The sequence below is a fragment of the Dipodomys spectabilis genome, unplaced genomic scaffold (genome assembly GCF_019054845.1).
Source record: "Dipodomys spectabilis isolate Male_0828 unplaced genomic scaffold, ASM1905484v1 ptg000052l, whole genome shotgun sequence".
NCBI classification, from domain to species: Eukaryota; Metazoa; Chordata; class Mammalia; order Rodentia; family Heteromyidae; genus Dipodomys; species Dipodomys spectabilis.
Window position 1 is genome coordinate 1,138,459 of NW_024870729.1, and position 23,260 is coordinate 1,161,718.

Below are 23,260 nucleotides of genomic sequence, written 5' to 3' on the forward strand. Positions count from 1 at the left end.
TCACATGCATACCATTTCTATTTTATGATGTTGCATCTGCCAACTTCTTGGCTTAGTAGGTCAGATGACACCCAAGTTTATGAAGGGCAGCTTATGTTCAACAGTAACTTGGGGGCTCATGGATAAACATTCAGTTTCTACTAACTGCCTAGTAGCAGATCAAGAGTTGTTTCTGAAAAGAAGAGTAGTTATACAGAGCTTTGCTTTAAAATCCTAAAGGTCTGTGCTGTGATTCACCTGTCAAAAACTGTTGTGATGTTAGGAAAATGAACCCTAAGATATGTATTTAAATGTTTTTTTTTTCTTTTATGCATTTGTTTCTAATGCATTTATATGATTATTTCTTTGTTGCTTTGTATGTCCCTCCCCTACAGTATAACCTTTCCCCTTTTAAAAAAACCTTTCCTCCTTTTTAAAAAATTAAAAAAAAACTGTTGAAGGCTCCACATAGCATTCTTAGCCAAACTTCAAGTATTTGAATCATGTGGCCTAAGTGGCAGAGCATCTTACATGGCATTCTAGACCTGTTGCAGAGCCTTCTTCTCTGCTGGGTCACACCCAAAACAAGTTGTAAATGGTCCAGAGTGACACAACCAAACAAGAGAATACAGTCATACATTGGTTAATGATGATGATATATTCTGAGAAATGTTGTTTTAGGAAGTCCATCATTGTACGAGTATTATAGGTATTTTAACACAAACTAAGATGACTGTGACATCACTAGGTGATATAATCTTTTGCTTATCCTTGTATATGAGTTCCGTTGTTGAAATGCAGTTGTGTGGCACGAGTCTATATTGCCTTCAGATTTTTTTTTAATTGTGAAAATACTGTACAGAGGGGTTACAATTACATGGGCAAGATAATGAGTGCATTTCTTATCAAACATTGTAGCCTCCTCCTTTGTTTCCCCTTCCCATCCCATCCTTCCTCCATCCCCCCACCCAACCCTCCTCCCCCTCCCCCACCAAAGTTGTAAAGTTCGTTTTGGACATAATGACTTGTATGTCTCATTGTTGCAACGGGTCCACCTGTATCCCTATTTAAACGACTTGTTTTTCCCCTTACCCTCCACAAATTATACCGACATCAAATACAGTGAAAGCAGGTTGCCTTCAGATTCTAATGAGGCCATTAGGTGTTAGGTACCTTTCTGGTTGTAGAGGGCCAGAAATAACACCTCACTGGTCACCTTAGAATGAATGTCTTAATATATCTCACACTGTAGTAGTATCACGGAGATAGACAATCCCTGGATTAATTTATTACCTTCTGTCATGCAAATGTCTTCCAAAGTTTATAGTGTTTGCTCGTTCTTTCCTACTAGATCTAGTAAACTTATTTTCAGTTTAATGGACTGGTATGATTTTTAGGGGAAGTAATCAGCAATGAAGAGCCCTAAAATTAAATTAGGACCTTGGGTTGGAGTTGACATAGTCATGAACTAAAGCAGGGAAGGTGTACTGCTGACCTTGACTGCCGAAAGCACTTGCTTCTTGTTGGCCTCGCTGACAAGTGTGGGGAGATCACAGCTCAGCCATGTATTAGAGGATATATGGATTTGTCCATGTAATGAACCACAGCTGGTACAGCATCTGCAGTTTTAATCATCACCTTGGTTAAGCTTGTGATAATCCACTTTTACTCTCTAAGAACCTCTCATCTTTAGCAGATAAGTGAAATGAATGGAAATGTGGTGAGATTCACTGCTCCTGAATCTTTCCCACACTGATAGTCATACTAGTCTCTGCCATACCTCCAGAAATGTGGTATTGCTTTGGGGATACTATTTTACAAGATAGAAACACTCTAGCCGCTTCTTCCACCTGACCTTCCCACATAATCATCTTTACAGATCAAGGAACCAAAGGAGGGCTCTAGCAGTAGCTCCATAAGTGCATTACAATTCTGCATTCTGGAACTATGGAAAAAAAGCACATGTACAAGATAGGTTGGGGAATCACTGGGTCTCCCATGTGGAACCTAAAAAGGAAACTTAAAACATTATTTATTATCAAATCTTCATGAGTGCTGGGCCTCAGTGATTCTAGACCTGCTGGAAATCTCCTGTGTAATCAAAGGGACTGACTTTTTTTTATTTTTAAATTTTTACTTTTATCATTAAAAACTTGTACAACGAGTTGCCATTCTACAAAATTGTATTTATGAATACAGTGAATTTGGATCAGTGTCATTCATCCTTTTCTTTTCATCATTCTCCTCTCATCCCCCAACCCTAATCCTTTTTTTTAACCCAATGCCTAATATCTTGGTCTGATTGATTGTGTCCAAATCTTAATCTTATTTGCTGGTTTCTCCAGCAATGTACCACAGCCTGGGTAAGTTATAAGGGATAGGAATTTGTCGGTTCACAGGTCTGGAAGCTGGGACACCCAAGATCAAGGTGTTAGGATCTGGTTAGGTCTCCATGCTGTGTCATCACATGGTGGCAAGCAGAAGGACATAAGATAAACAGGAGAAAGTTTTACCCTTTTCTAATATATTAATTCTAAGAGAGAATAGGGAGAGCCCTTAGAGCCTAATCAACTCTTAAACACTTCCCCTTTTAATACTGTTACAGTGACAATTACATTTTAACATGATTTTGGGATGGAATAAACATTCAAATGTAGCAAGTACTATAACAAGGTAACAGAGTGGGCAGCTTAAACAGCAAATATTTATTTCTCCTAGACCTGGAGGTTGGGAAGCCCAAGATCAAGGTTCCTGCTCCTTTGGTTCCTGGTGAGGGCTCTCTTCCTCACTTTCCACCTGTGTCTTCATGTGGTGTTAGAACAAAGAAAAAGAAATCTCTTTTCTTCTTTTTAGCCCACTAATCTTATAAAGAGGACCCTGCTCTCATGATCTCATCTATCTCCTAAAAGGCCCATTTCAAAATTGCATCCCATTAGGGCTTAAGGCTTCAACCTAGAATTTTGGACTGCTTAACCATTCAGTACATATACATAATTCTTCTGGTGAAGGCCATTGATCCTTTAGGTATGGCTGAGATAGTGATCAATCGGATACATTTGGGGGACTGCACTATTTCCTACAGAGACTGATCTTCCCTTCATCTAAACAGTGCTGTTTCTCTAAACTATCTCAAATCAGGCCATAATCTGTTGCCTACTTTTTGCTCTATCTCCTTTTGCTTTGTTCTAGCCACCCAACCAGACAAAATGATGGAACCTTTCTAACTCCTCAAGGGGCAGTAGTAAATGCAGAATCTCTGCTTTGTGAGCCTTGGCCAATAAATTTGGCCTAATCCATTTCCCTTACACTCTTCTTTTATTGTGAAAATACCGTACAGAGGGGTTACAATTACATGAGCAAGGTAATGAGTACATTTCTTAACAAGCATTGTTGCCTCCTCCTTTGTTTCCCCTTCCCATCCCTTCCCATCCCTTATGTCTTATACATCTCATTGTTGCAATGGGTCCACCTGTATCTCTATTTAAACAATTTGTTTTTTCCCTTCCCCTCCACAAATTACACCAACATCAAATACAGTGAAAACAGTTTCCCTGCACTCTTAAGATCCATTTCCTTATCTGTGCCTTGGATTTCTGTCTATATTAATTAGAGACTCAGGTATTCCTTTTGGATAATAACGAGTCATTTTTTGAAGTACAGTGAGTGTAGCTCACCTTTAGGTATTGCTTGGACTTGAGGGTAGAATTGACTTGTATATGGCAGCTGCCTCAGGGGCGTCAGTATGGGGTTAATTTCCTCAGATGGTAAGGAGACCTCAGAAGGAGGAGCAAGCCCCTTGCACTGCAGGTGAAAGGGTTGCAAAGTAGAGTTATGCCCTAGATAATAAGGGACCATGGTTTTTTTTGTTTTTTGTTTTTTTCCTGATCGGTCGTGGAGCTTGAACTCTGGGCTTGGGCGCTGTCCCTCAGCTCTTCAGCTCAAGGCAAGCGCTCTACCACTTAAACCACAGCGTCACTTTTGGTTTTCGAGTGGTTTGTTGGAGATAAGAGTCTCATGGATGGACTTTGCTGCCCGGGCTGGCTTTGAACCGCGGTCCTCAAATCTCAGTCTCCTGAGTAGCTAGGATTACAGGCGTGAGCCATCGGCGCCCTGTGGGATCATGGATTTTATGTGGAAATTGCATGATAAGATTGCATTTCCCCAGTTCTATGTGTAGAAAAGTTTTCAGCAGCAGAGAGAGGATTTGGATAGTTGCTGTTTAGTCATTCTGCTGAGAAGTCATGAAGAAGACCTAAAGGCAGGACAGCACCTGCAGTGAGCTTTGTTTTAATTACACCTGGGTGCCTTGGGTTCCCATGGTGACAGCCTGCACTGAACACATCCCTGTGTTTCCTTCATTGGCTGCAGGTGATTGGCTGCTGCTTGGGGGGAAAAGTTGCATTTCAAAAAGCCAAGAGTAGATGGACACTTTGTCCCCTGTCCTAGGTTTTTTTTTTTTTTTTTTTAACCAGTCTATGGATTTAGTAGGGATATCTAAGCCAAGCACCTGCTCACAGTAAATAAAAAGCAAGAGAGCTGAAGATTCCCTTCTCCAGCCTGATGTAGCCAGTTGTGCAGCAGGGGTATACTTGACAGCAGTGGGGGGCAGATGCTGACATCAGCACCACACCACACTGCCAGTTCTGCTGCTGTGAAGTTCCTATTGAAATGTGTGTAGGATCCCAGTGTGTGAGTCCAGGCTTTTTATGCAATCTAAGCTTTCTATTTCTCCCTCTCCTCCCCTCTCCTCCCCTCCCCTCCCCTCCCCTCCCCTTCCCTCCCCTCTTCTCTCCCCCTCCTCTGCTCCCCTCCCCTCCCCTCCCCTCTCCTCTCCCCCTCCTCTGCTCCCCTCCCCTCCCCTCCCCTCTCCTCTCCCCCTCCTCTGCTCCCCTCCCCTCCCCTCCCCTCTCCTCATCTCCTCTTCCCTCCTCTCCTCTGCTCTCCCCTCCTCTCTGTTCTTTTTTCCCCTCCTCTGCTCTCTCCTCCTCTGCCCTCCCCTCCCCTCTCCTCCTTTTTTCCCTCCCTCCCTCCCTCCCTTCCTCCCTCCCTCCCTCCCTCCCTCCCTCCCTTCCTTCCTTCCTTCCTTCCTTCCTTCCTTCCTTCCTTCCTTCCTTCCTTCCTTCCTTCCTTCCTTCCTTCCTTTCTTTTCTTTCTCTTTCCCTCCCCCCTCCCTCTCCCCTCCCTCCTTCCCTTCCTTTCTTTCTTCCTCTTTCTCTTTCCTTCCTTTCCTTTTGAACTATTTTATGGGTCGGGCCAGTGACATTTTCAGAGGTGTGGAAGTAGTTCGCTCAGGTGTGTGGAATGTCATAAAGAATACTTTTTATTTATAAATTGCCATAACTTTTTCTTTTCTCTTCTAAATGTTTAATGTTACAGAAGCCAAGTCTGCCCCAAGAGATTGTTTCATTGACGTGAATTCTAAAGGTGACAGATTTGGCAATTGTGGTTTCTCTGACAATGAATACAAGAAGTGTGCCACTGGGTAAGTGGAGATGAGGTGTGGAGGGATGGGGATGCCAGTCATCTCTAGTTTCTCTGTGCTCTTTGGGCCTGCTGGCTCACTCTTCACTCAAATACCTAACTTCAAACTTAACATTTTTCTACACAAGATGTGTTAGGAACAAAAGTAGTAAGATAGTTCATCCCTTTACCTGTCAGCTCTCTCAAATCTGAGTTTTAGAATCCTCCTTTGTTTATCTTTGATTTATAATGACTCCCAACTAAATAACTTGTCATTTTTCTTTCAATAAAAGATTCAATTAACTAAGCCCCAAGATAAAGGGTACAACAGAATTAATTCAGACTAACATTATTCTAACTCTATAAAATGACTTAAAACTTTTTATTTTTATAATTAAACAATATGAAATAATTAACAATATGAACATTAGAAAGATGAACGAAGTCATGCCTTATTTGAATCCATGTGTTTTTAGTCACTTTAGTGTATTTTCTCCCTCCTGGTGTCTGCTCTGAAGATACTTGCACTGGCATTTTACACAGTAGGAATTACTGTGCAATACTGCATATTGCTGCTACCTACTCTGCTTCCTTACCTGTCAGGCAAATTAAGCAGCGATAGCAAGACAGTGCTTGCTAGTGAGGAGAGATAGCAGTGTTCGTAGGTCTTCATGCTGCTTGACCTTACACAGCAGTTAGTCAATGATGGTGACTTTTTTGTTGTTGTTGTTGTTGGTCGTGGGGCTTGAACCCTGGGCTTGGGTGCTGTCCCTGCGCTCTTCAGCTCAAGGTGAGCGCTCTACTGCTTGAGCCACAGCACTATTTCCAGTTTTCTGGTGGTTTTTTGAAGATAAGAGTTTCACGGACTTTCCTGCCTGGGTTGGCTTTGAACCGTGATCCTTAGATCTCAGCCTCCTGAGTAGCTAGGATTATAGGCGTGAGCCACTGGTGCCTGGCTCTTTTTTTTTTTGAAGAAACTTCTTTCCTTGGCTTTGTGTAGGAAGTCCTTCTTTATCATCTCCCTGCCATACCCACACACAGGTGGTTTTATTACTTCTGTGGTTTTATTTGCCATCTAGATATTATCTGTATGCCAAACTTGCCTATGTATGGTCTTCTGCCTTCTACCATAGGGCCTCTGAACAGGAGGTTCCTTCTTGGTTTCGTTAATTATGCTCATGTCCAAATCTCTGGTCAAGTAGGACTTCCCTAAGGAAGATTTCTAGTTTGACTCATGAGCTATTAAAGGTATATTGTTTAACTTCTAAATAGTTGGTAATATTCTGGCTGTTTGATTTTGAGTTATAGTTTAATTCTATTCAGAACATGCTCTGCATGGTTTTTGCTTTTCAGAGTAGTCTGAGATGTGCATTATCGTCTGGGGTGAATGTTCATGTGCAATTGAAAAATAAAGTGTATTCTTCAGTGTTGGATGTGTAGTTCTAAAAATGCCAACTTGATTGATAGTGTTATTCAGTTTTCCATATCTTCTAGGGAGGGGGCAATTACCAGTTCTTTCAGTTTTTGGAGAGGTAGATTAAACTCCAGAAGTTCTGCAAATTTTTACTGCATGTGATTGTCTTCCTGATGAATTGAACCTTTTATCACTGCCAAAATTTCATCATTATGTCTTGAATAGTCTTCTGTATTATTTGCTATAGTTTCATTTCTTTTTGTGACTACTTACTTACCACTTTCCCTCACTAAACTGTGAGACCCAATGTGTTTAGGGTAATGCCTGGGACATAATGCCTCTTGAATGGTGGTTGCCTAAATGAGTGAATGAAGATACAGCTAGTCTTAAGAATGAGTGGGTGGAGAATTAGATGGAAGGAATTGAGCAAAGACCCAAGGGTCTTTAAGGCAGACTTGAAGGTAACTAGGTAGATAGACCACATCCTTTTTTCTATTTGTTTATTTTTCTGTTTTGGAAACATGGTCTCACTGTTGTCAAGCTGGCCTCAAACTTGAGAACCTCTAACCTCAGCCTCCTGAGTGCTAGGATTACAGATGTGTACCACCATGCCTGGATCACTTATTTCCAGCCCTTTTTGCTTTCATAATTTTGTAACTATATAATTTTATAATTACAAAAATATAGAAATTTCACTTGTCTAACTTAGAAATTACTAGTAGCTCTTTTCTTATGTGTGCTGGTACTGGAACTTAAACTCAGAGCCTTGTGCTCTTGTTTAACTTTATTGCTCAAGGCTGATGCTCTACTTCTCAGGCCACATCTTTTGAAGGTAAGACTCCTGAATATGCCTGCCTGGGCTAACTTTGAACCACGGTCCTCATTTCTTGGCCTCATGAGTAGCTAGAATTACAAGCATGAGATACTGGCATCTGGCCTAGCTTCTTTGTAACTCATTTGAGAAACATTTTATAATAGTAATATAAGGTTCATGTAGTTTTATGAAAATATAATTTGAAATTTGACTCCTTGGATTTGAGTCCTGGTTTAGCCACCTAACCTCTGAGAGACTTTGGGTAAATTTCACCTACGTACCTCATTTTTGTCTTCTTTAAATGATGGAGAAAAGCACCTGCTTAGTCTTAGGATCTTTGTCATTGCCATCATCAATGCATCATCACTGTTTTACCATCCCCATCATAGGAAGTTAAAAAATCTAGAAAAATGTAAAGGAAGTAATGACCCAGGGATACAATTTTTTTTTTATTTTCTTCTGTGACACTCTTAACTATACACCACTTATTCATGTTCTGATTGTTCCTTTGTTTGAAAGGAAAGACTGGATCATTCTTTCAGCTTTTTATTTATTTGTTTATTTTTATTATATAAGGGTTTTTTTTTTTTTTTTTTTTTTTGGTGCTGGAGAAATAACCCAGGGTCTTGCTCATGGTAAGCACATACTTATATACTTATCACTGAGCTAAACCTGCTGCCTCTTAAATTTGTTAATTATAAAATTTTAGCGTACAGAAGAATAGGACAAACAGTACAATGAACACCAAAATATCCCAGATTTAAAATTTTTTCTATGTTTTATCATTTTTGCTTTGTTTAGACTTGACAGACCATTTTTAAGTAGGTTCTCGGAATGACCGTGTGCTTCTGATATTTTCACAATTCATCTCCGGCAACTAGGGCCATGTATTGTACCTTGTCATTTCTAACAGAGTTATCAGGTCTAAGTATCACCAACACCTAATCTGTTCATATTTCCCAAACTGACCTCAATTCATCTTTCACAGCTAACCTCTGTCTACATCAGGGATCAATCAGGGGTCACACATTGCATTTGGTTGTCATGTCACATAGTCATTTGAAACCTAAAATATCTTCCTTCACTTTGTTGTTCCTTTTCAAGGACATTGACCTGTGGAAGAAACTGAACTGGGTCAGTGGATCCTTGTTTTTGTTTCCTTTGAAAATTTCCTCTCTGTATGGCTTGACTTGTGCCACTGGATTTTCTTTAGCTCAGAAACTAAATCTGAAATCTTAACGTGATTCATGTGAAGTACTTTTGCAAGGATGATTCAGTGATCTATTGCTTTAAGGAAACACATAGTACTATTGTCTTCTTGTTGGTGGTACTGGTGGCAGTGAGAGGATTTTACTATTGGAAGTTTTACATTTTACTATTGGAAGCTTACATGGGGAAGTGAGATTGTAATATATGAATGAATACTCAGTTCCCCATCAGTGCTTAAACTCATGGATGATACTTCACTGAAGCAATTGCTTGAATTGCAGTACACTTACATTTAATGTAACAATGAATATCTCTTCTGACATATTTTTGGTTATTTGAATTTTTAATTGTAGGAACTGCCTATTTACAAATTTTTTAATGTTATTGTTAAGTCTTCTAATTATTTGTAAATGCTTCTTATGTATTAAGAGGTTATATTTATATAATTCTATAAATACTAATACCTGATATTAGTATTTAACACTATTAATCATAATACCAGGCATTCTAAATATTGATACTTAAATCTTTTAATATTTTAAACATTAATAAATATGAACACATTACATATTCATATATTAACATTTTCCTTTTACACTTTAATGTGTGACCAAGACTTTATATGGAATGCTAAGAGTATCATGACAATATGAATTTTGATGAATCCAAAAGACATTAACTGAAGTCTGCTTTATGCTATGCATTGTTCTGGGGTTTTCATATCTAATTTTGGCCACAATGTGGGCATTACTGTTTCCTTTGTTTGCCATGAGGAAACTGAAGCACAGAAAGGTCACCTAGCAAATAAATGGCTACATAAAAATAAACACAAAATTGGGAACAATGGTTAACTCTTAAGGTAGAGTAGAGGAAAGGTGGAGACTTAATAGCAACATATTAAAAAACAGGAGTTTTAGTTATAAAAGCAAGGGCTTCAGTTATGTAAAGTAGCTTTTATAAAAGCTGCTGTATATAATCTTACACTTATTAGAACCATAGCATTTAGAATTAAGGATAACAGAGCTTCATTTGTTTTCTTTGCTTCTTAAGCAAAGATCTTAGTGTCCTCCCCTCCGCTCCCCTCTTCTCTCTTTCATGTTTAAACAGAGCTGCTATTGCTCTCAAACACTTTCACTCTGAAATTCCCTCCTTTCAGCCAAATAATGGCAATGCTGTCTACACACAAATGTTGGCACTATTTCTCTTGCTTTATAGGAATGCGTTGTGTGGAAAGCTTCAGTGTGAGAATGTACATGACATGCCTGTGTTTGGAATTGTACCTTCTATTATTAAGACACCTAGTCACGGCAGCTATTGTTGGGGCGTGGATTTCCACCTGGGCTCAGATGTTCCAGATCCGGGGATGGTGAATGAAGGCACAAAATGCGATGCTGGAAAGGTAATTAAGCATTTTATTACCTACAAAGTAAAATAAAAATAATTAAAAAATTATTACACAGAATAAACACCATTCTCTTCTGGTTATAAAAGAAAATTTAGATTTATTTTAGAAGTTTAGACACTAAAAAGACCTCAAGAAGAAACTTAAGAACTATAAATCTACCATGTATATTTTCTTCACTGTGGTCATCTAGCATATGTTTTCTACATTGCAATTTACTTACCGTATATATTTCCTTCTGTCAATATGGTGTAAATTATTTTGTAGTTTGCTGTTATTGGGACATTTAGGTGACTTCTAGGACTTGGCATGTGTGCTGTGCACTGTTCTACCAAAAGTGTTGTAGTGCCCAGTCTACGCTTCTTGACCATGGCTGTTTGGATCAGATATAGCCTATGACTTGCTACCAGTGGTCTCTAAGAATTCTTTGAACAATGCCATGAAGTAGGAGCTGGGCTATGAGGGTGGTAGTAGCATTCAGTTGTATATGAGATATGAGGATGATTGCGTTGAAGAAACAAACTCATGTAGAAGGAAGCTGGGAGTGAGGGAGGGAGGAAGGGGGAGAGGAAGAGAGAGAGAGGCAGACTGGAAGTCACGCAGCCCACACCATATATGATCTGAACAGAGGGTTCTGTGAGATGGTCACTAGTACTTCCCAGGGTCAGCGTTTTTGTGAGCCACCTTCCTCTCTTGGCACCTGGGGTTTGAACTCAGGACCTAGAGTTTGTTAGGTAAGGAATCTACCACTTGAGCTCTGCCCCAGGTCTTTTTGCTTAAGTTTGTTTTTAGATTGAGTGTCATGCTTTTGCCAAGACTGGCTTTGGACTGTTATCCTCCTATCCATGGCCTTGCTCATAGCTGGGATTGCAAGAGTGCATTTGCAGCTAAGTTTGACTGTTGCAGCTATTACAAATAATGTTGTGATAATGGCTTTATAAAAAAATATGGGATGGGGCTGGGAAGGTGGCTCAGTGGTAGAGCGCTTGCCTTGCGTGCATGAGGCCATGGGTTCGATTCCTCAGCACCACATAAGCAAAAAGAAAAAAGCCGGAAGTGGCGCTGTGGCTCAAGTGGTAGAGCGCTAGCCTTGAGCTGAAGAGCTGAGGGACAGCGCCCAGACCCAGAGTTCAGGCCCCACGACTGGACCCCCCCCACAAAAAAAATGTGGGATGTAGCTGTTAATTTTCTAAGGTTAGACTTGATAACAATATACAGACTTAAAGGCTTTAGGTATAGTTTTACCAAATTTCTCTTTGGAGAAGTTTTTATTAGTTTACCTTCCTATCAATTATATATAGGTGTTTTAATGTAGCCAATATGACCAGTTATAATTTTAAAGCCTTTATTGGTAACTTCCTCTTTGCCTTTCTCCTTTTCTCCCTCTTTCCTCCTCTTATCCTCCTCACCTCCTTATACACTCTTCCTCCTTTCTTCCTCTTCTTCCTTCTCCTTCTTCCTCACCCTCTGGAGAATGAAACCTAGGACCTTGTACATCTTCAGCTAGTGCTCTGCCACTGAGCCACATTCCTAGCTCTCATTATACTTTCTCTTTATTGGTAGTAATATTGAATATTTTGTGTAAAAATTCATTTCTTTCATCAGTTGCCTGCTATTTCTTATATAAAGGTTTTAAGGAATTTTTACGTGTGTGTGTGTGTGTGTGTGTGTGTGTGTGTGTGTGTGTGTGTGGTCTCTATCTCTCCCTTTATTTCTTGCTTCTTTTTTGTCTTAGTAATTTTTTCCATGTGTGTTGCTGTTCACACAGTGAGACCTGGGAATGCAGTGTCTGGTAGGAATAAAGTGGGCTATACTCTGTGGGTATAGACAAAATTTATTGGAATATCCCATGCTTATATACAGCTACAGGCATGAGAAGTAAATCTTCAGTCAGGGGGCAGAGAATTAATCTTAATAGTTTTAGGGGAACACAGACAATAAGAGTTTAAGTCAGTAAGCAGGAATAGCTAATCCTTGTCAAGAAATGGGGAGCAGTTCCAGTAATCAAAAGCTGTAAAAAGTAGGTAAAGCACAGTTGAGTCCACAAAGGGAGTCTCGAGGCATTGTTCTATGGGGTTAACTTGGAGGAGTATGAATGACACTTCCTGCAAAACCTTCATCTGAATCTGGTGGCTGGGCGTTGGTCCTTTGCACTCCCCTTCCTCCCCCAGAGAGAATGCATGCTGGTTTATACACCCTCACTGCACGCAGTACTTTAGATGGGGTCGTCCGAGTCGATACCTCTGACATCTCCCCCTTTTTTGTTTTTTAAGCATAGAACAGCAAGCATGAGATCCTTTGGTGGAAGGGATACGTTAGCTATTCTGGAGTGGAGACAACAGTATCCTACAAAGAACACAAACATCCTAAGACACAATACAATCAATCCCATAAAAGCACTGTGGGTAAAACTCTGCCACTAGGTACTGGTTTAGCACAGACACTATTCCTTCAGCCAAGCCCTCATATCCCACCCCAGGGAGCTGAACCCAGAAAGTCTTAGTGACTTTCGTTGCAGCTCATGTATGTCCCAAGACAAATTTCCTTGCAAGTCTTGCAGGTGGTATTGAAGTCCCTGCCAAGTGATGTTAGTAGTGTTGAAGTAGGTGGGAGTGACACACAGCTTCATTGAGTTCCAGTCACATTTGAAGGTTAGCTGTTTTTGCAGATCAATTATCTACCTGGTCTCCCATCCACTGGAATTCATGTTGAAGGATGTTCAGGTGGAACTCAATGTCCTGTTCAATATTTAGCTGGCGAGACCATAGCTGATGAGAATCCTGTTGCCACTTCTCCACAAAGTCCTTGGTTTGGGCTGTGGAATGCAGTGCCACTCCAGCAGTCAGAGAAGTAGCAGTGATAGCAATTAGTCTACTGATTGCAGCTGTAATCAGGCCCAGGAACCTCCTAGTCCTCTTTAAACAGTTGCTGGAAGACTCCTGTCAACAAACCTACAACAAGGCTCTCCTGCCCCACATCCAGACCCCTAAGCAAGATCTTAATATCAGGAGGGATTGAGAAGACACATCGAAAAGAATAGTATGATGTAAACATGTAAAGAGAGTTGACAATCAAAACAATCAGGGCTTCGTAGGGTTTCATTAACTGACACTGCCCCTATGGCCAACATATAGGGAAGTTTAGCACAAGCCTGTACAGTAGCAGAATGATTCCTGTAAAATGCACAGTTTGCCTCATGGGCTCTAGGAAAATGACCAGTCCAATTTTGAGTTGTATAAAATAGGGCAGCAAGTGTCCATAAATGCCACTGTTCAGGCCCAGGCATCCGTTGAAGTTTATATGTGGCCAAGGAGGTGCAAGGCCTCCATCATGACAGGTAAGCAAACCAGTGGGTTTTACGTGATTTATAACTCCATTGTATAAATGCCATCGAACAGAAGAATTACTAGTATACCAATCATCAACATGTTTCTCAGAATAATTGGCAATGAAAGGCCTGTGGGGGCCCCAGTCTATAAAGGAGATGTTATTGTTACACTGTATAATCTTTCCTCTAGGGCGGTAGCAATGAAACCATTGAATGGGAACATAAGCCCGAGTCCAATAATTAATGCCCTGGCATACTGGGTTGGCTGGTGGCCCAGTCTTATTTGTGTAAGAATGATTCTGACCAATGAAATTTAAGGAAAGTGTACTGAATAGCCCCATGCCATTGGTGATCTTACCATCAGGCAAATTGTACACCCATGCCTGTCTTCTGGTTGGTAAGTAAGCTAATGCCCCTAAATACAGTGGTAAAGACTCAGATCCTAAGGATATGTCATAGGGTGTGCCTTCCTTAGCTTGATGAGTGGGGCCTGCGTGGTCCCACAGGGGAGGAAAATACGTGCTGTCATTAGTGTATACCACTGGGCCTTGATCTAGCCAATCCACTAACTTTAACAATGGTGGGTGAGGAACATAGGCCCAATACTGATCAAAATGGCTTCTCCCTTAACTGACAATGCCTTAATCTGACCCCCATGTTGGTGGTATCTGGCTGGTTTTCTTGTGATAAGGGCAATGGTGTCGTTGGGTCTTCAAGTTTAGGCCTGCAAAGCAGGGAGCTAATTCTTTCTCAGGTTTAGGTTGTACTGTTCTCATCTCTCTGGGGTTGAATGAGCGGAAGAGGAACCCATATGTTGCTGGTAGATCCATCTGGAATGATAGAAGCATACCCTTTCCCCTTAGGGGTCACTAGTTCCGGTTTCCATTGATCAAATTCTTTAAACCATGTAGGAATTTGATAGCAAGGTGGTGCTGGAGAAGTAAAGTGCTTTTCAGCTCCAGTGAAAAGATCATCTTGAGGTAAATTAAAAAAATTTAGAGCAAATAAGGTTAAGACAAGAGTTTCCCTTGGGGAAACTCTTTAAAAACCGCCCTTTAAAAAATAATAGAAGCTTAAGTGTTTTATGGATGTGTAAACAGTTGGCCTTAGTCTACACAGATTGATTAAAGAAGTTTTAGCTAGGACCGGACTTTAGTAAACTCCCCTAATATTTTCCTGGTTGTACACTGGCTTTTATAGCTTGGCATTGGGTAGTTTATTAGAGTGACAGCTTTTTCCTAACCAGATTTTACTCCAAAGTGGAAATTAGGCCTCACTTTTAACTTTTAGTAACTGCACAGATCTTTTCTTGGGCTACAGCACTATGGCCTGTTTAGCACTTTGGTTTGCAAAAGATTCAAATAGCTCAAGATGTTTAAAGGCAAAGGTTCATAAGGAAGGCCCACTTGCAGGTGGTGAGTGGCTGTTTCAATAAGCAAGTTAAAAAAGCCGACCTAGCAGTTAGTGATTACAAATGGCATCAAAGCAAAGTAAGGCTGTCTGAGCAGACATCCTGGTGCCTAGGCAGGAGATGGGGGCGGTGCACCCAGCTCCTTGGCCTGGAGGTGGGGCAGGTCTTCCTTTGGAGTACAGATACCTGGCTCTGTGGGGTGTGAGCTAGGAGGGTGCTGTTTTAGCCCTAGGAAAACTTACTGCCCCAAATGGAAGAAAACATTGATTAGCTCTCTAAATGGCCTACAGATGGGACAGGCCATCCTTTGGAATGCAGATGCCTAGCAACTCCCCTGCCAATTAAGCAAATACAGGGCTGTTTGGGTTTAGACTATTTCCCACATTTTACAACTGTAGCCTTTTAAGTGCCCATTATAACAAATGATTGACAAGTTCTTGCCCAGTTATGCATGCTTATAAACTATCTTCCCATGACTTCCAGCTCTGATCAACCTTAGAAGGGCCAAACATATTATTGCCAAAGTCCCAGGAGTGCCTTTCTCCATGCTGGGGTAAGTGCACCTTTGGCATTTCCCTTGGTACTTGAACTTAGGGCCTGGGCACTGTTTCTCAGCTCTCCAGCTCAAGGCTTGCACTCTGCCACTTTGAGCTCCAAAGCAACTCTGTGCTTATCCAGCCCTCTGCTGGCCAGTTAGAGATGACAATCTCACAAGGAACCTTAAAAGCCAAAGTTAGACCTGACAAACCTGTAAGACTTCTCTGTAAGCTTGCTGGAAACTGTTACAAAAACCCTATAAGAGTAAGCTACAATAGCAATTAATCATTTTGGTAGGCTTAATTTTTCTTTTTGCACTTCAAAACAAACATTTAAGACAATTGTGCTTCTGAATTTCATATCCAGGAATCCATTCTTGTTTTTTTTCCTGGTCTTGGGGCTTGAACTCTGGGCTTGGGTGCTGTCCCTCAGCTCTTCAGCTTAAGGCGAGCACTCTACCACTTCAGCCACAGCACCACTTCCGGATTTCTAGTGGTTTTTTGGAGATAAGAGTCTCACGGACTTTCATGCCGGCTGGCAATCCTCAGATCTCAGCCTCCTGAGTAGCTAGGATTACAGGCATGAGCCACAGGTACCTGGCTCCATTCTTGGTTTTCTAACCTTTTACTAATCTCTGCTTTAACACTTTACACTTCAGTTTTCATTTACATTTGAATGATCCTTTAAAGTCTTAAGGCACTAGGCACACTCCCTAGAGAACAAATCTTTAGGAAATTTTGAAACCAAATAGCAGTTTTCCTTAATGCAAGAATTGCAAGCACCACAACTATACCAAGAATCCAAACTTAGCATCTTTAAAACCAAATTATATCACACAAATAAACATTTTTTTTAACAAATAAACTTTTAGCAATGCCCATCACATCATCACATCACTTATTTTACCCTCAGATTTCCAGCATCCAGCTGCAAGGAAAAGAAACAGGGCAAAGTAGGTCACTGGGCCGCTCTTGTGGAATAGGCTAATATTCATTCTGCTCTTTAGGGCTATATCTACTGCCTTCCTGCCAGCTTGCTTCGTCCCCCCATACATGGGCTGCTGAGCTGCACTTTTGCCTGTTCACCCCTCACCTCCAAAGATAGTTTTTTTTTTTTAAATTTTATTTTATTTGTGAACGTACTGTACAGAGGGGTTACAATTACATGGGCAAGATAATGCATACATTTCTTACCAAGCATTGCAGCCTCCTCCTTTGTTTACCCTTCACCTCCCTTCCCAGCCTCCCCCCTCTCCCCCCCACCCAATCCTCCTCTCCATTCCCCCCCCCCCCCCCACATTGTAAAGCTCCTTTTTGACATGACAATTTGTACTTCTCATTGTTGCAACAGGTCCACCTGAGTCCTTAAATGACTTGTTTTTCCCCATCTCCTCCATAAGTTATACTGACATCAAATATATTGAAAGCGGGGGTTATACTGTGGGGGAGGGACATACAAAGCAACAAAGAAATAAAGTTATAAATGCGTTAGAAACACATGCATGAAAGAAAAAAAAATTAAAATACCTATCTAAGGATTCATTTTCCTTACATCACATTATCTGACTTTTTCCGCTTGACTCATACATATACTAGATATTGCAAATAAGGGAAACCATGGGACCTGTGTTTCTTTGTGCCTGGCTTACTTCACTTAATATAATTTTTTCCAAGTTTTTCCATTTCCTAACAGATGGGGCAATGTCATTCTTTCTGATGGAGGCATAGAATTCCATTGTGTATATATACCACATTTTCTTGATCCATTCATCTACTGAAGGGCATCTGGGTTGGTTCCATATCTTAGCTATGGTAAATAATGCTGCAATAAACATAGTTGTGCTGGTAACTTTAGTGTGGTCTTGTTTGTAAACATTTGGGTAAATGCCCAAAAATGGGATTGCTGGGTCATAGGGAAGCTCTATTTAAAGTCTTTTGAGGAACCTCCATACTTCTTTTCAAAGTGGTTGAACAAGTTTACATTCCCACCAACAATGAAGTAAGGTTCCCTTCTGTCCACATCCCCTCCAGCATCTGTTGTTGTTAGAGTTCTTGATTTTTGCCATTCTAACTGGAGTGAGATGGTATCTCAATGTTGTTTTGATTTGCATTTCTTTTATGGCTAGGGATGTTGAGCATTTCTTCATGTGTCTATTGGCCATCCTTCTTTCTTCTTCAGAGAAGTTTCTCTTTAAGTCTTTAGCCCACTTATTTATTGGGCAGTTGTTTCTTTGAAGATTTGTTGTTGGGGGATTTAATTTTTTGAGTTCCAAGTATATTTTAGATATGAGACCCTTGTCTGTTGTATGGCTAGTAAAGATCTTCTCCCAATCTGTGGGCTTTCTATTGCTCTTGCTAGCTATGTCGTTTGCCATGCAGAAGCTCTGCAACTTTATGCATTCCCATTTGTCCAACCTTTCTTTGATTTGTTGTGTTTCCGGGTCTCTATTCAGAAAATTTCGTCCTGAGCCAAGGAGACCTAGGGTTTCTCCTATTCCATCCTGTAATGTTTTCAGAGTGTCTGCTTTGACTTCGAGGTCTTTGATCCATTTGGAGTTGATTCTGGTGCAGGGTGATATATAAGGATCTAGCTTTAGTTTTCTACATGTAGTTAACCAATTTTGCCAGCACCATTTACTGAAGAGGCTCTTTCTTCCATTCTATTGTTTTAGCTCCCTTATTGAAGATTAGATGACCATAGGTCTGTAGGTTCATTTCTGGGTTTTCAATTCTATTCCATTGGTCCTGAGGTCTGTTCTTATGCCAATACCAAGCTGTTTTGATTACTATGGCTTTATAGTAGAGTTTGAAATTTGGTATTGATATTCCTCCAGCAGTGTTCTTTCCGTTGAGGAGCGTTTTTGCTATTCGGGGTCTTTTGTTGTTCCATATGAATTTTTGGATTGCCTCTTCTATTTCCTTGAAGAATGAGCTTGGAATTTTGATAGGTATTGCGTTGAATTTGTAGATAGCCTTGGGAAGTATTGCCATTTTCACGATGGTAATCTTTCCAATCCAGGAGCATGGGAGGTTTTGCCATTTTTTAAGTTCTGTGTTGATTTCCTTTTTCAAGATTTTAAAGTTTTCATCATAGAGGTCCTTCACTTCTTTGGTTAATTCCTAGGAATTTTATTTTTTGTGGGGCTATTACAAATGGAGTGGCTTTCCTAATTTCAGCCACACTTTTCTCATTGTTGGCATACAGAAAAGCCATTGATTTTGGGGGGTTAATTTTATAGCCTGCTATTTTGCCAAAGTTTTGAATCAGCTTGAGGAATTTGGGAGTGGAGTCTATGGGATTCTTTAAATACAAGATCATGTCATCTGCAAAGAGGGAGAGTTTTATTTCTTCTTTCCCTATTTGGATCCCCTTTATGTCTGCATCTTGTCTTATTGCTGTTAAGCTAGACATTCTAATACTAGATTGAAGAGAAGTGGAGAGAGTGGACATCCTTGTCTTGTTCCTGAGTTAAGAGGAAGTGGCTTTAGTTTTTCACCATTAAGTATAATGCTGGCTGTAGGTTTGTCATATACAGCCAAAGATAGGTTTTTTAATTGGCTCTAAGCTTTTTATTTTCTCTTGGTTCTTAACTGAAATGCTCAAACAGTTTTGAGACAGACAGAGCAGGTAAAGTCTTCAGCAGTGGTAAGCAAACCTTTACATTTAAATTTCTAATAGTTGTCAAATTTTAACCAAGGAAAATAAATACCAAATCCCCAATGTCTTTTTGCGAAGCCAGATAACTTGATTACACTGTAAACAACCTCATGCATTTCAAAATGTCACCGGACAGAGTAAGGTTTAGTGGAGCTCCCCTTTAAATACAGGAATTCTATGCTTAGGGTCCTTCCTTGACTTCTGATCACAGAATAAGAATTTCTGGACAAGTCACAATGGTAAGAAAATGTGGCAGAGCCTTCATCTGAATCTGGCGGCTGGGCATCGGTCCTTAGCCCTGACTTGGAAGAAGAGGCGCTCCGCTTCTACCCGCAGAGGGAACGCATGCTGGTGTATGCACCCTTACGGCATGCAAGGCCTCAGATGGGGTCCAAGACGTCTACATCTTTTATGCACTCAAGTTTGTCACTCTTTTCCTTTATGTCTTTCATGTTAGGTAAACTAACTTGGCAGCCAAGGAAAAGAGAGAGCAGGACATGGTATTCAAGCAGGGAAAGGTTTATTTTCCAGCTGCAGGCCGCCTTTGGTCAAGTTGGAAGCCCATGCAGCAGGGATAACAAAAAAGGTTGAACCACAGCCTGGCTAGAGGTGACCTCAGGGACGGGGGGAGGTCATTGCCTCCAAGTGTGCCAGTTACCTAGGTGACACAGGTACTGGGCAGAGATTTAACCAAGAGGAGGGAGGAGTCTGCTCCACCTTCCCAGGGCGGACCTTACATTTCAAATTTTTGTTTTTTGATTGTGTAAGACCCATTTTTTGTATTTTCTAGGGGTTTTGCTTTATAGTTAAATTTTAATACTTGTGAGATAGTGATACTTAGTTAAAGTCACAAACACATTCTAACCTTCATGGGGCAAATTGTCTTTATCATGGTCTATAAAGTTTGTGAATTCTGTGAGCTTTGGCAGTACAGTTATTTCTTCCACATCAGGTGATATGTACCTTTCTTTCCTTTTGCTTAGTGTCAGCTGTCCCCCTCTTCCTCCCATTCCCTCGTTCTCATCACTGCCATTGAGTTGCTTAGTTCATTTTCTTCAATGTCCAGTGCAGCTGGACATTGTTATGTTATCCTGATTCCCTCTGTTTCTGTGTCCTCCTCCTAGTTTCCCTCAGATGTGCACATCTATGCTATATATGTAGTCAGCAGCATGGGCTCCATTTAGTAATGATGAAACTAGATGAATGGAGGCCCTTTGTTTCTCAAGTCTTGTTTACTTTGTCGTATCTCCTTATGTTTTGGATTTAACATTCACATATCAGGAAGACCATGTGCCGTTTGTCTCTTTTCTCTTGGCTTTCACGCAAAATGATTTGTTCTAGTTCTGTCCATTTCCCTGAGAATGCCATTATTTTGTCCTTTCTAATGGTTGCATAATATTCCACTGTATATAGGTACCACAATTTTTGGATCCATTCATCTGTAGTGGGGCATCTGGTTGTTTCCATATCTTGACAATTGTGAACAGTGCTGCAGTGAACATGGAGGTACATGTGTCCTTGTATCTTGGTTCCTGTTGTTCAGGATAGATGCCTAGGAGTGGTATTGCTGGGTCATAGGGAAGGTCTATATTTAGCTTTCTGAGGTACTGCTTTCCAAAGTGGTTGTATTAGTGTACATTTCCGCCATCAGTGCAGTAGGGTTCCTCTTTTTCCGCATCCCCTCCAACATTTGTCATTGGCTGAATTAGGATGCGGAACATTCTGACTTGGGTTAGGTAGTATCTCCTGGTTGTTTTTACTTGTGTGTCCTTTACAACCAGGGATGGTGAACATTTCCTCATTTGTTTCTTTGCCATTTTTATCTCTTCTTCTGAGAAGTCTCTCTTTAGTTCCCTTGTCTATTTAGTAACTTGTTTGTTAGGTTTGGGAGGGATTAGTTTCTTGAGTTCCCTGTATATACTGGATATTAGGCCTTTGTCTGATATATATTGATGGTAAATATTTTTTCCCCAATTAGTTGGTTGTCTTTCTAGCTTGGTTGCTATAGCTTTAGCTGTGCAGAAACTTTTTATTTTAAGGTAGTCCCATGTCGAATCTCTCTCCAATTTTTGTGACCCTGGGGTTCTGTTCAGGAAGTTCCTGCCTGTGCCTATAAGTTCAAGTGTCTCTCCTTCTCTGTCCTGCAGAGATTCAGGTTTGATGTTAGGGTCTTTAATCCATTTTGAGTTGATGTTGGTGTACGGTGACAGGCTGGATCCACTTTTAGTTTTCTGCATATGGCCACCCAGTTTTCCAGCACCAGTAGTTGAAGAGGCTGTGCTTCTTCCACTGTATGTCTGTATGTCTTTGGCTCCTTTGTCAAAAATCAGCTGACTGTAAGCGTGTTGTTTTATTTCTGGATCTTCTAATCTATTCCATTGCTTTTCAGGACTGCTTTTGTGCCAGTACCAAGCTGTCTTTGTTATTATGGCTCTATAGTAGAGTTTGAAGTCTGGCATTGAGATCCCTCCCACTATTTTTTTTTTTTTTTTGCCTACAGTTGTTTTAGCTGTTCTAGCTCTTTTGTTGTTCCATATGAATTTTTGGAGTGTTTTATGTATTTCAGTAATGAATGTCATTGGGATTTTAATGGGAATTGCATTGAATTTGTATATCATTTTTGGCAGTATTGCCATTTTCACTATATTAAGTCTGCCTATCCAAGAACATGGAAGGTCTTTCCATTTCCTGGTGTCCTCTATGATTTCTTTCTTTTAAGTTTTTATAGTTTTGATTAAATAGTTCCTTTACATCTTTGGTTGTGTTAATTCCTAAATATTTTATTATTTTTTTGAGGTTATTGTGAATGGGGTTGTTTCCTTGATTTCCCTTTCTGCTTGTACATTATTGGTGTTATAGAAAAGCAACTAATCTTTGTGGATTAATTTTGTATTCTGCTACTTTGCCAAAGTGGTTTATAAGTTCTAAGAGTTTGGGGGTGGAGTTTTGGGGGTCATGGAGGTATAGTATCATGTTAACTGCAAAAAAGGGATAGTTTAAGTTATTCCTTCCCTATGTGGATCCCTTTAATGCCTTTTTCTTGCCTTATTGTTCTGGCTAAGGATTCCAGAACTATATTTAAGAGGAGGGGTGAGAGTAGGCATCCTTGCCTTGTTCCTGATTTTAGGAGAATTGATTGTAGTTTTTCCCCATTAAGTATAGTATTGGCTGTTGATCTGTCTTATATGGCTTTTATTGTTTTAAGGAATGTTCCTTCTATTCCTATTTTCTCCAAAAGCCTTTTTTGTGTCAATGGAGACAACCATGTGGTCTTTACATATGTTAAACCATCCCTACATCTCTGGAATGAAGCCTATTTGATTGTAACATATGATTTCTGCATTCTGTTGGCTAGAATTTTATTGAGGAGCTTTGCATCTGTGTTCATCAACGAGATTGATCTGTAATTCCCTTTTTTTGTTGGCTCTTTGCTGGTTTGGAATGAATGTGATATTGGTTTCATAGCATGAGTTTGGGATAGCTCCCTCTGTTTCTATCTCTCAGAAGAGTTTGAGAAGTATGGGTATTAGTTCCTCTTTAAAGGTCTTATAGAATTCTCTAGTGAATCCATGTGGTCTTGGGCTTTTCCTTGTTGGAAGACTTCTGATTGCTTCCTCTATCTCATTGTAAGATATTGGTTTATTTAATTGATTTATTTCTTCTTGGTTGAGTTTAGGCAATTTGTATTTCTCTAAAAATTCATCCATTTCTTTCCTTAGTATAGATTCTGGAACTAATTATAATTGTTTGGATGTCTTGAGTATTTGTTGTAATTTTTCCTGTGGCATCCCTGATCTTATTGATTTGGGCTTCTTCTCTTCTTTTTTTTGTTAATCTTGCCAAAAGTCCTTCAATATTACTGATTTAAAAAAAAACACCTAGCTTTTTGTTTTTACTAAATTTTGTTTATAGTTTTCTTATTCTCTGTCTTATTAATTTCAGCTCTTATTTTGGTTATCTCCCTCCATCTAGTAACTTTAGGTTCAATTTTTTTCATGCTTTTCTAGCAGTTGTAGTTGCAACATGAGATTATTTACTTGGTCTGTTTC

General features: G+C 40.2%; 1 protein-coding gene across 1 annotated transcript in view; it reads left to right on the forward strand.

Moving 5' to 3' along the window:
- Window positions 1-23,260, forward strand: part of Adam9 (ADAM metallopeptidase domain 9) — a 107,911-nt gene that overhangs the window by 64,198 nt on the left and 20,453 nt on the right. The window contains exons 15-16 of the mRNA XM_042679405.1: window positions 5,356-5,461; window positions 10,092-10,275. Coding sequence (XP_042535339.1) covers window positions 5,356-5,461; window positions 10,092-10,275 — 290 coding nt within the window. The remainder of the gene's footprint in view (window positions 1-5,355; window positions 5,462-10,091; window positions 10,276-23,260) is intronic.